The sequence below is a fragment of the Sipha flava genome, unplaced genomic scaffold (assembly GCF_003268045.1).
Source record: "Sipha flava isolate LNK unplaced genomic scaffold, YSA_version1 35a_pilon_pilon, whole genome shotgun sequence".
Classification (NCBI taxonomy): Eukaryota; Metazoa; Arthropoda; class Insecta; order Hemiptera; family Aphididae; genus Sipha; species Sipha flava.
The window spans coordinates 2,791,657-2,806,217 of NW_020273058.1; the positions used below are offsets into that span (position 1 = coordinate 2,791,657).

A 14,561-nucleotide genomic window follows, 5' to 3' on the forward strand; every position below is an offset into this window, starting at 1 on the left:
TGCAAACAATTTAAATTTATAATAGATAAAGGAAGTAAAATATAAGAATAAAAAATCTATTCTAAAATTAAAAGACGAATCGTATTTGAGAGTTAAATTTAAAAAAGTGTTTTTGAAAAATAACTATTTTTTCTATTCAACTCGTTTGGATAGAAGGGATTAGTTTTGAAATTTATTTGAGCAATAATAAGTTTGATTATATATATTCAACTGTTACCTTTCAATAAAATTTCATCGTGAAATTAGAAAAGGCCTCAAATCTGAAAATTAAAATATTTCAAGAAACTAAAGAAAGTGCTTTTCATTTGAATTATTTGCTTTAGTTCAGTAATCAACAATAATTAATTAATTAACTAATCACAATATAAAAGAGATATGATTCCTCTTCGCTCATAAAATATCGGTCTATATATGTAGATGCAAAAAATGTAACAAAGTCTATTGTGATAAATACTCGAGATGGCCTTTTTCGAAATTCGCCATTCAATTATATTATTCATTAGGAAGTTTTGAAATTGATTTCAATATTTTAATTACTTTAATTTTTGTTATACCCCTTGGGTCACTTTTTTTTTACATTCCGTGTTATTATACATATGATATTTCAGCTACTCTAATTGAAATATTGTTCCGTGTTGTGTATAGTTGGCTTATTTTATGATTCTATCGATGTAGTAATACCCTAAAATTGTTACCATTACGTTTGACATTTTTCGTTATAAATTGTACAATCGGAGATCTCATTGAATGTGTTAAAAATAGTATTTATGAAGTATTTATGAAAAATAAATATAATCGTATCGTTTGAGAATTGTCGGTTTACCATGAGATATCTCTAGCGCAATATACTAAAGTTACATCGAAAAAATCAAAAACTTACCTATTTGTTTAATTTAATATTTTATTGAAGAGGTCAGGTGTCGCGTTTAGAAAGCAGTGTAAAATATCGTTTTTCGTGGATTATTTTAATATGTTAAACCGCAATAGTAAAATGTCCTGTTCAACGAAACTGTTTCGTTTTCGAATGCAGTCTCAACCGTTGCACGATATTACGAGCCTAACTCATATTGTTTAAAAATCATACTTTATTGATATTACAATACCGTATAAGGAAATGTTTTTTTCCGTGTTACAATATGTACTGAGTGTTTGCAAACCGATTTTTTTTTCCCTTCCTCGATATCAGCGTTTCAAAAATAACTCTTGTAAACGTGCGCACAGATATAATGTTAAACTTTCGCAGAAGTATATACTAGTATATATATTTCATACGGACATTATAATAAATACGTTGATACAAATATATTTTTCGAAGTCGTTAAGATGTTAGTAAATCACTATACGAGGCCGACCTCATCAAATACGTATTATAGTCCTTAAAATCTGTTCAAATACGTATGTACCGGTGGAGGTTTTTTTGCTTTCTTTTTTTCTGTTTTTCGATCTAACTTGTGATACGTGTATGTTTCTAGCACATTAGCAAGCGCACCTAGATGTGATTTTGAACGTAAATATACATGAATGGCGAACTACGTTACATCGGCACTTGTTTCAATCACTAAACGTATACCAAGTTTGAACAGAGTTAAGATTACGTAATAATACATTATATTTGTGATATCGAGAGTTGTTCAATGAGTATTTCACTGATTTCGCTCGTACGGTGCTGCAGATTGTTTAAAACATGCATTAATTAAGCTGCGTTTCGAATGATATTTTGTATGCATCTAACTATGAATTTCAATTAACTTGCCGTATTAAATCCATCGTGTTCACTCAAGAATACTACTCCGACGTGATTTATAGCTTATTAGTATATTGTATCATGCGCGTGTGTGTACGTGTATGTGTGTGGGCATGTGTGTTTAGAGAATATATTTTGCTTTGTCTTCGGTTATTATTATTGCCAAACTATAGTGGAGTGACTGAAATACATTTTTTAGCTCTGCTGTACTAGTTAATCGAAAAGTTCGTCTGCATTCTTCGTCACGTATTTGTGTACCTATACGTAGTAGCATTGTCTTCGGGGGGCGGTGCTGGTTTGCGCACAAAACTGCCACTTGTTTGGCAAACAGTTGTACGTTAAATCAAACGCATGGTTTGCGCTCTTTTAATTTTACCAACTTTCATAGATATTTTATAAATAGGTTGCTTATGAACTAATTGCGAATAATAACTAAAGTATGAAAATATAAAAATATAAATATACATTATAAAAAAATTAAATTGTACTTATACACATATGTCATGATTCGAAAACTTCACCGATATCTAAATCCATTTCAAACGTCTGGAAGTAAAACATCCCAAAATTATAATTATTTACTTTATAAATTCTTGAGATGCACATGCTCTGTTCATTTGGAATTTTCTACACCATTAATCGATCATTATTAGTGCAATGTAATCGTGCAACGGAAAAACAATGAAATTATTATCATAGGTGCACGCAAGCCAGTAATAAATTTAATTTCATCGTGTACCCAAAAATATTTTTCAAGTTATGTGAAAACTATAGTTTATGGGCGATAAAGTATAGCCGTCTTTGTGCACATTCTGTACTGTTTTCGGCTTACGTTTCTTTAGACTATTCCGGTCCTGCTGCATTTGAGCATTGTAACATTAATTGTGCTATAACCATAGGCAGCCATCGATCACCACTTGGGCTCGTATTGTTCTATAATTATTGCTAAATGATGGCGAACGAATGTGTAAGAGCGGAACAGCGCACATCATGATGTCGTATCTCGTTGTGCATACATAATAACTGCTAAGTCACTATGTGTCGGATTACCGAACGAAGTGAGATAACGTGTTTTTCCCCACCACACAAATGCGCGTATTGAACACGTATAATATATATACACATACGCATGACATAAAGTAGCTTAGTTGACAACAACATTGTTATTACCGATAATAGTCATTATTTTCATGTTGATTTCATCTCAAATATTGTATTGATAATTTAAACCGTTTTTAACGGCACAAGACAATAAATATTACGTAACAGCTGAGTACGATAAATTACTGTCTGTCTAAACTTAGTGTTGTGATTTTTTTTAAAAAAAAAAAAAAAAAACGCTTTCAAATAAAAACCCATATTGGTTTCGAGTTAAAACATCTATCATATGGTTTTCTTAGTACCGCGTATTTGTCTATACAATTTTACGACGGTTTTGAATATTCCTCGCGACACGTCTATTTGACAAAACTTTAACTGTCACAAGTTGAATTTTGATTTGAACTAATTTCTATGGATTTGTCGTTTTTATCTTACGGGAAATGACAAATCCTTGACAATGACATTTTGCATTGTGTCATTTGAAACATTTCACTAAGAGGTGTTAAAATTATTTTTAATTCAATGACCTATATCTAAACTTTCCTTTCATTAGTACACATTTTAATTACATCATTTAGTATACATCATTGGTGTGGATGTAATTTTAATCTGTACGCGAATTGTGAACCCTTGGAGCGAACAAAATCCGGTAACACTTATACGCGAAAAAATTATCGCACACGGTTACACGCGAATAAATCGGCATTTCCGTGCAGAAGAGTGAAAATTCTTTGGCCGATCAATAATCTTCCACGGGGTGAAAACATTGCAGTTGCTGTGTTCGCACGCTTCGTCGTACGTCTAAACGGTTTTTCTCCGTTAACGTTTAATTCGGGCGTGTAACTTTTCGTGTTAAGTCGTAAAACGCTGGTCGATTCGCACAGAAGCAGCATCAGAAATGTAGTTTATTTTGGAAACCATGTGAGTAACACTTGGTTTCGCCGGGCGGTAACGGCGCACGCGACACGAAATATATGACCGTACTGTTTCTAATTTGCGATTTTTGGCGTCGGGACGAGACCATTAAGTATAATAATAAGTGGAAACTTTACCGAATGTCGAATGGTGGCGCCGCCTCTGTTTGTACGCTAGCTGTTACTGCGGAATACTGCTGTATATAAATATAAAATAAATACGTCGTCGTGTGCTCCGGGGGAATTCGGCGGTGGTGGCGGCGAAACGTTTGGTCCCGAGGACATTCAAAGGAAAAATATTGTATTATATATTTCATATGATATTATTTATGAAACTCGTGGGAAGGGTTTTCGGTCGACACAAAAATATAATGTGCGTTTTCGGTAAACCCAAAGCAATATAACCCCGCAAGAGTTCTTCGATCGAGACTACGGTCGGTGCACGACGGTGAGGTACGCGTAGGGGTACGCGTGTGTTTTGTATGTGAATTCGCGCGTACATGCGTGTGTGTGTGTGTGTAAGTGCAGGAACCGATATATTAAGGAGTGCGAGGAGTGCTATTGACATTCGAGGGCAGTCCTTTTATCCACAGTTCCCTTCGTCCACTCGAAACCGGCAAGCCCTCCTCACCACCCTCGCCGACAACCCTTCGAATTGGAATGTCCTTTAATGTAAACACGCGCCCGGCCAGTGGTAATGGATTCCTCGCTTACTCATCATTGTCTCGAACATAGACGCGACCGTGTTTCCACGTTTGATACGTCTCGGTGGTGCACAGATAATGTACGGATAGTGCGTTAGAATTCATCCCGAAACCTCTTTTCGCCTATATGCGTAAATGTGACACGGTATGACGAATCGTTTACGATGGCGGAGCGATTCAAGAGCCGAATTTTTCGGAATCACCCGATTCGTTTATTCTTATAAATATCGTTTTTACACATACGTATGAGAGAAAAGAGAGAAAGAGAGAGAGAGAGAGAGAAACGTGTGTTTGTTTGAAATGGTTTTGAAATGGTCGCACATTGTACTACCGATGATTGTGTTACGTATGCGTACAAGAATTCCCCTCCGAGTTATAACTGCAAACGAGGTTCGGATAGTACAGCGATCATTGTGCAAATACTTTCGAGCGGAGGACGAAAAAACCCCAAACCCCGCAGTAGACCAACCGGATCGATAAACATATTATAAACTGTTTAGAAATTCGGCACGTTAGCGCAGCAAAGTGTGTTGGTCGCACTCGTGGACATGACAGCGTATTACGGTTTAAATGTACACCAATACTGCTCTGCTATCCATAGACGGTTGAACGTGCGCGCAATCATTTGTGTACCCGTAGCTCAATGTCGTTATTACGATGCACCAAAAGATCCCACGTCCGTCTACCGTCCGAACGGTGCGGTTAAAATCAGTTGCTGCCATAGGCGCGTTTACGGCTATGGCCACTCTGGCAATGGCCAGACCTGCGAAATTCAGCTCCGTTTTAAATTTATGCTTAAATCATTAAAAATAATTACTAAAACGTAATGAAAAACGATTAAATAAAACAGAACTAAATAATAAATATTTTCACATAAAATATTGTAAACACATAATATACCCGTGACAAAAACTAACCAACCAATAATATTTATTACCTAATATCCACAGATATAAATACCTTTGTAGTTATAGTTGTATGTTATGTTATAGACCTTTTATTTTTTTGAAGGGAGCGAGTATTAGAGATGTAAAATTTACGTAAATTTACGTAAATTCTGTAAATTTGGTAAATTTTGATAATTTTTGTATGTCGCCATAAAAAGTAAACTATTAAACAAATTAATGTAAAATCAATAAGTTTTAAATAATAAAAGTTGATAATAGTATCTACAGCCATGAATCAAGTGATACTGTCATAGTCCATAGGCCGCGATGTGCCGATGTCAATAAAATCAAATTTATTAATAGCGTGGCTGTAAATAAATATTATGTCTACAACCGTACTATTAATAGCGATAATAATTGCTGGTATGATAATATGTAATGTAAATGTAATAGTGTAGTACACTATCAGTAGTTGTGAGCATGTTGAACGTTTGACGTTTTAAGTTATATAATATCAACTATTCCATTATATTAATATATTAAGAATATTCATCTCGTTAAGACGTATAATTTAAGGTGTCACATGCTAATATTTACCTGTAAAAAAATAATTGGTAAATTTACTGGTAATTTACCTTACCGGTAAATTTACGCGGTAAAAATTTACCGAGCTTACATCTCTAGCGAGTATATATTATTTACTAGCTGTAGCTACTATAGTAACTACAATTACTAAACACGTACGTTACCGAGGCAGTGTAATCCGCCCTTTGCCTTTGTATCTTAAATGAAAATTTCAATTTTCCTAATGAAAAATTTTATCGGCCAATTTTTTAGACGCACCTATGGTTGCTGCGCAATGTTCCGCCGCTGTCCGTGTAACGTCACCGACCGATCGTAGGATTCCGTGATCGATGGCAAAACGGTTGTTTGCCGATAACACGTAACGCGGGGCCCCGGGTGGTAGGTTTTTCGGACCCACGTACTGCACGTTACATTATTACTATTATTATTATTGTTTAAGCTAGTTGTCTGCCGGATTAACCGCAAAAACAGACGAATTGATCCACGTCCGCAATGACCGAATATATTAATAGAAATTTAAATAAAATCCGTTTATCCCGTGGCGCAGCGCGAACGATCGTTGTATTCATAAACCGAATTATGTGCTCTCACCTGCATACAAATTACATACATTTTCGTGTTCATAAAAAATATAATTGAACACAAATATACGAAAACAACATTCGCTTACCATTGTAATATGGTGTCTAATATCACATTTATTCAAATGTTGCCGGCCATATATACTCGTAGGATTTTGAACGCGCTGTTTTATCGTATATATTTCCGTAACTAATTACTATTGTGAAACATACGTGATTGTGTTTGAAAAAACGTATTTTATCGCATTTTTATTAACGTTCATAGAAACATTGATTTTTTTTTTCCATCCAAAAACCTCAGTGATTATTATTTTGTTTTTTTCAAATTTATATAGTTGATTACATTCGGTTAAAAAATAATAATTAATGACACAATGGAAATCGTTATTCTCTTTAAATTCTTATTACATAAATGTGTGATTTATTATGTAGGTAGAAACACAATATGTTATGTTTGAATAATAGCAATTTGCGTGTGTTGAAAACAATAATAATTGTTAAATAATAATTTATGGAACAACTTTTGTATGCATTAAAAATTATTTCACTGTTGTTAATACGAATACGATTATTACGTGAACAATATTTAAAATATTATTAATTATCATCCCGGTATTATTAATTAATCGAAAAGTTTCCGTTAGTATATAGGTTATAGGTATATACATAAAAATGTTTTTTTTTTTTTTTTTTAACGCAATATACGTATAATACACGTATAATATCTAAATATAATTCTGACAAGATGAATGTATTTACAAAGTTTAGAAATAAAAAGCTTATATTTTTTTTTGTGTTAAGTAAACTGTAACGAAATGCTCACGTGCAACACTTCCATCAAAAATAAATTAATTGTTGAATAATCTGTAATAAAAAAACTTATATTATTATTTTTAAAAAAGTATTGTTACATAAGAGGTGGTACAGTATTTTTGTAATTTACTGTAGTTTATCTTTTTTGTTAGCAGTGATAATATTGTAAGTAAACGATTTACATTTCAAGCACTTGATAAACCTTTTGAAATGCTTATTTTGATTTGCTGAACACTAAACATTGTGATTTTGATATTTTTATTAATTAAATTTCTTTAAAAATACTATTATTATATTGCATTTAAAATTAAGGTGTGTACTAATTGCAACATTGTTTACATTTGTGTATTTTTATGTTAGTCGTTTATGAATTTATTTTCACTTTATAAAAAAAAATACAGCACGCAAGAAATATTTGATACAACAAACGTAAATAATATAATGTTCACAATGATAATGTTTCATTTTACAAAAGCGTTTTTAAAAAAACATCCGCGAAACGACCTTAGCTAGTAATGTGAACTTTTTATAATATATTGCCTTCTTAAGAGCGGATATAACATTTAAACTTTGTTGCCAAACATTATGTCCTAAAATAATAAAGCATGTTCTAATTTTAGATAGGACCGCGGTATACCTATATTACAATATTATACCTCGTGTATAAAACACGCCATTGAAGTAAATCATTTATTCCTTAATGTTTCTTTCTCGCGATAAATTTAAATTATAAATATTAATAAGTCGTTTTCCCGGCTAGGTAATTGTAATTTGTCATCTGACCAAAACATGAAAATCTTCCACGCCATAATTATTACAACTCGATAACAATTAATTTATTCAGTTTTCGTATTTAAAAATATAATTTTAAATTCAATTTTGTTCCTGACTAACCGCCATTAACATAGGTAAAATAATATATTATCAAGTCATGTGTAAAAAGTCTTCGATTGTCACTTACTGTACGCATTACCCTTTTAACTTTTCGTGTAATTGTTGATTATACGGTCGTGTGCACGTATTGAAATCGTACGTAACGTCACGTTGTGTATTTTTTGAAGCGTTCTCGTTTATTATTATAGCAGCTATAACAACGCGCATTTTTGGAATAATAATAATAAAAAAAAAAAAAAACTATGTAGTTTTCCAAACGTGAAAAGTATGTTTAGATGAAACATAAAATACAAACATAAAATAAATGATACATGCACTTGTATATATATATTCGTAAAACAGCGATACAGTAGGAAAACTAATTAAAATATGACGTGTTTCGATGTGCACGTCGTGACTATAAACGCAGAGGGTACCTATACATTTTTTTTTTTGCACATAAAACACAATTCAAAATGACGATGAAACGGACGTTTCTAAGAACGATGATTTCAAAAGACATCGCTTTGAATTGTAAACTTTATAAATTCAAATTCAAACGTCTTTAACAGTATGGTTTTAGTATGTTATAGTGCCTAATGTATACACTACTGTTTCGATTGCACCATATGGCTTGTGCCAGATGTTAAGTAAAGTCACGGCGTATTGGTTTTAATGTCAAAGATCTTTTTTTTTTTTTATTAAGCTATTTACACTAATTACAAATAAGATAGTAATTAACGTAACTTTTTTGTTGTTGTCAAAAACAGTGTTAATTAGCTTTCGTCTGCGAGAAAAAAATGAACACACTACATGATGGTACATTACAATTACATATTATAATACACGGGGTGGTGTGTTTATTTATTTATTTTTTCTAACTGATTAATTTGATGATTCGAGAACGAAATCTTGCGCGTTATCTCGTGTTCATACGATATTAAATCTACCTCTTTGACTTATTAAAAATTAATTGTTATCGACACATAGTATTAACATGGTTTTGGTTGGACTGACCTATTTGTGGCGGTGGTGGCTATGCGTTACGACGATGATGGCGGTGTAATTTAAATAATAATTATTTTGATCTCGACTATGCGCAACCTACCTAACTCGGGTTGGGAAATTGTATTTTCCATTATACGTATTTCTTATACACATCACGTTAAACTTTTAATATTAAACATTCCCAAAAATGTTCGTCAGACAACCAGAGAATACAAAAATATTAAATTTGTTTTCGAGTTTCGAAATATTTTTTAAAGTTAAAAGTCATGCAACTATTTAGTGATTTCCCACAATACTACGCGAAACAGTCGACTTTCGATTTTTAAACATTCATAAAATGATATAAAATAATGAAACATAACATAATAATACCTTTTATTTTCACGATAATTTGGTAATTTATCTAGTTTATCTACTCGTACATTATCTGAAAACAATCTGACGGTTGGTAATTAATTAATCTGTGTTTTGTCTCTTTAAGATGAAAATTAAGTTTGTAAACGATGTGTTAGACTATGTTTTTACTTTTGTCTGAAAGCGAATATATTTTTTTATTGTACTATTTGAAGATAAAGTCACAGGAGCGGAGAAATGGTGTAACAAACAAATGACATTTGTGAGCTTGATGTATTATGCCAGTTATATTGTACATGAAAAATTGTCCGTTGTTCGTTATAACTCCAAAACGTATAATGGGTACATCGTACGTTTTATGTTTGAGTTTTCGGTTATAATACATTATAATTATATTTTAACGATAATTTTTAATTTTTATATTTTTTATTTAATTAAGTAATTTTACTTTTTTCAATCATATTTTAAATTATTTCTAGAGATTTTATCATCATACATTTGGCGTATAATCAAATAAATAATTAAAATTAATTTCCAATCATAACTAATGTGAAACGACAAAATGCAAATAAAAACGTATTGTTCACAGACCAAAAGCCGACCGATTTCTACTGATTTGTTTGGTCATTTACGATAGCGTTTTTTAATATATTTATTTATATACAGTATATAGAAGATTTTTTAATTCACAAAATAATTATAGGAATATCGAAATCTCATTTCACAAATTTGGCACAATTTTCTTCATTGGAATGGACGAATTGTACTTAATATCCAAAAAAATAAAATGGCTGAATTTCACTTGTGTTGAAAAAAAGATAGTCTACCTGCAATCGTTCAAAAAATGATTAAAACTTTAGGCGGATTTTCATTATGTATGTTCACGTATACGTACATAAAAATAGTTATAACCGTGTTGTTGGTTACAGCTGAAAAATGTTATGTTTCCACTATATATTTTTTTAAAAAAACCACCCTTATAAAAACGATAACAATTTTACGAATCTTATGTTTATGAACGCTACGGTACAATTACAAATAGATACTTATATATTAACTCAGAATACTGACATAAAACCTTCAGAAACACGGTACCAAAAAAAAAAAAAAAAAAATAAATAAATAAATAAATAAAAACTTGTATGCTCAAAAGCGTATTACCAAGGTAGAGTTTTTGAATTCAGTTTGTAATTTTTACAAAAAAATTATTGAAATGAGTTAAAAAAAAATTATAATAATGATAGTTATAATATTTGACGATTCAATAAATTATATAATAAATTATATTTTATATTATTTAGTCAATTAATTTTAAGATTTTAAAATGTTACATAAATACATAATTAAGTAAAATAACATTATGAAAGAAAAAAAATCATTTTTAACCTTGCTAAGGATTAAAATCATTGTCAGTCTTAAGCCTATAAGTAGAAGGGGAAATTAGTGTCTTCTAAACGTTTAACCTCTTTAAATGCATGATCTTTTTGTTGAAATACCATTTTTGGAACTCTAGTGCAATTACCTATTTTCAACAAAAGTGTAATTCGACCATATACTTCTCCATTAATAACGATATAAGTGTATCATGTTAATCGTCGTCACTGCGACGTTACTGGGTACTGTGTTACACACGAAATGGTCAACTAATTGAATTAGGTAAAAATATGAAATAATATTACGTTCATTTTGAGTGTTCAATAAATAAGTGCATCGTGTAATGAAAAGCGTGAAGCGTAGTTAACTACAACGCGATTATTTAGAAGTATCTACAGCTGCATTATTGTTACATATGTTAGGGCGTAATTTTTTATGCAATCGTATTTTATGATTTTATCGGCTGAAATAATCCAGTACATAAATAAACATAGTTGTTTAATCCAACGCATTACAGCGCAGTGAAAACCGTAGCCGAGAATAACATTTTAATATTAAACGATAAATCTCTCTTTGAACAATTAAAAATTATTCCCCTGGTGAGCATCAGGAGCAAAACGTTGTCGCGGATCCGCTACTGTTATAGGATTATATTACGATTTCAATGCAGTGCTGACACGTATTAGCTGTAATCTTGTAAGCGATCTTAAGACTGTTATAATTGAATGTGTTCGATATGTTTTGTTTGTCTCCTTTTAGAATGCAACAGCTTATCGAATATGAGCATAACGGTGCCCGTGGCTGTCGCCTCTGGCGATTCGGCCAAAATGACGTGTACCTACGACCTGGAATCTGATCCGTTGTACACGGTCAAATGGTACAAAGGCCGGCAGGAATTCTTCAGGTACGTGCCGAAGGAACTGCCGCACACCAGAGTGTTCCCGTGGCCTGGCATAAATGTCGACGTAAGTTTAATCATTTATTATAATAATATTAGTAATATAATGTATAATAGAAGTAAATAAAGTGATGATCAATAATGATTTTAATAAGAACGACATCGGAAAAAAAAATATTTCTACGAATCTAAAAAATTTTAAATTAACGAAATAGTTCTGTTTCGATTTGATAATTTTATACATACCTACACATCGGTTAAAATTAAAACAGCAATATAGTAATTTTAAAACTGTAAATTATTATAATAAATTAAATGCATAAAAATAAATTAGAATTAATTATTTTTTATTGATCTTACTCAATTATTCAAAAAAAAAACTTTTTTTTTATTTATCACATTGTATAATATGAATATAAATATTGACCTTTCACATAATTCAAATTCGTAAAAGTATTTTTTAAAATTGTTACAAAAAAAAGTAAAAATACTGAAATGTAAACAAGAAAAAAATGTAAAGTTATACTGATTTTTTTATACAGTATAAATTTAATTTATATCCAACATGAAGTTACGTTTGTTGACCAAAACAAAGAAGAAATAAATGCCTACAAAATCCGAACTCTTATTAACACAAGGGACTGCTGCAGTTGACCAGCTGATTATAACTATAATTTTACATTATTTCAAGTTTCGGAACTTGAAAACACTTACCTATGTTTAACCAAAAATAAATCTATTCGCAAAACTATACGGTTCGAGATAATTATAATGGAACGCGAGACGCTTGCACTTCAAACCGTCGTTTTATTTAATTCTTTATCAGCTGAAAGATCAATGATTTTGTTTATAATAACAAGTACTCATATGGACGAAAAATAATTATCGTTAGAACAATGGACCACGGCCTGAGTCTGGCTGAGGTTCAAAGTGTTTATAATAATCAATGATGCTGTACATTGCCATTTGGCGTGCGATGCAACAAATGCGTCTGTAACGTGTTGGCCGGAAACACGGTTTGCAAGGGTGAATTTGTTCTCCTCGTAATAACTTATGGCGTAATTTACGTTTAACTTACGTGGCGGCTGTCCTATACCTCAAGCATATCGATGGATACCTACACATTATTTTGGTTGATAGGTGGGTAGGTGCTTGCTGTGTGTTCGAATGGCTGTGTGTATAACATGTAGAGAACTTTTTAAAAATGTTCTTGCATATTAGAAAAATTACTTTTGATAGTGGGTGGGCGTCCGCAGATTTTAGAAATTTGGATACACATGGTCAATTTACTGTAGCCCGCCACTGGGCACAAGCCACCGTCGACTCTGAACGCTGCTGGTTTTGTGTATTTGTCTAGAACGTTAACGCGTGACAATCGAACGAGGTTAGACGAGCGATTTCTCTGCATGGCCGAAAAACGGCATAACGTACTCCGTCTCAAACCCTCGTAATTAGCGGCGCCGAACTAAGGGGGGTTTCGCGTTTGGTCATGACCCGACCATATTCTTAGGGCGAAGGGTAGTGCTGTGGTGAATTTGTACACGAGTAATTAGCGAAAAGACCCAATCAACTATGCATTATATAATACTGGCGTTTAATAATTACTATTCAAGACGTTTAAGCACATAATTGCTATCATAAATGGTCAAAATAGATTAAACATTTTTTAGGAGTGGACAAACTCTCAACCCCTTCTAGCGCGTTTATGGGGTGGGACGGGTTGTATGTTGTGAAATGAGTGGCTGTTGACCGGATCATTCGAAAATTTGTTTGGCGCCACTACGCAAAATTATTACCCTATAGAACAAGACGTTAGATGAAAAACGTTTGATTTCGAGTGCATTATGACATAGTCTCAATACACACGTGCAAATATTTTTATTCATGTATACGCAACAAATTTTTGTCTTTCCGTTGTAATCATAATTCATACACATAAGTCATGATTCGATATATATATATATATATATTATTCGTAAAATTATAATTAGTAAAATCATGTCGCAAAATGTAATTTAATTTTTTCCCAAAAAAATTAAAGTGTAATTAGCAAGCGTAATAATATAAATTTTTTAGCGGTATTGTTTTTCTGAACACGCCCGTTTTTCAAAATTAATAAGTCCAGGGTACATTTTTCATATTTTTTTATTTGTTTTACTATATTAATATTGCAATAGAAATTCAAGTGCACAGTTATGCGTTCGAAATGTTTTATTTGTTATAAAAAGTTTCAGTTAGCTGCAAATAATATTAAAATACTTTCATAAATTAATTAAAAATAACTTATAATTATTTTACTTTGGCTGTTTTTAATAAATTATCTTCATAGTTTTATAATAGCTTTTAAATTTTTTGAATTTTACCTTGACTATGTGCATAATACGCTGACACTATAATTGTTTTGATACTTAAGTGCCTAAGGGAATATTATTACATTGAAATTAGACATGGAAACATAACCTTATGTTTAAAAATTCAATTTAATTCGCATATTTAATTAAATAGTATAATCTTTTCCTTTTTTTTTAACATTAAGTAGTTTTGTCCGATTACAAAATGGTTAAGTGGAGCTTTTTAACGAACATTTAATATTGTTTGAGGGTATTTATATATTTTTTTCTATCTTTATCTCAATAAACTTTTTCCTCTACCGATGTATTGTTCTCGCTTTAAATACAAATGGACGCCCGAGAATTTTCCTTAAAAGTTTTGATTAAATTAGCAT

General features: G+C 31.6%; 1 protein-coding gene across 1 annotated transcript in view; it reads left to right on the top strand.

Annotated features, from left to right (window-relative positions):
* LOC112687734 overlaps positions 1–14,561 on the top strand; it is a gene marked incomplete at its 5' end in the record, with an annotated part of 113,775 nt that overhangs the window by 65,157 nt on the left and 34,057 nt on the right. The window contains 1 exon segment of the mRNA XM_025560624.1: positions 11,698–11,903. Coding sequence (XP_025416409.1) covers positions 11,698–11,903 — 206 coding nt within the window.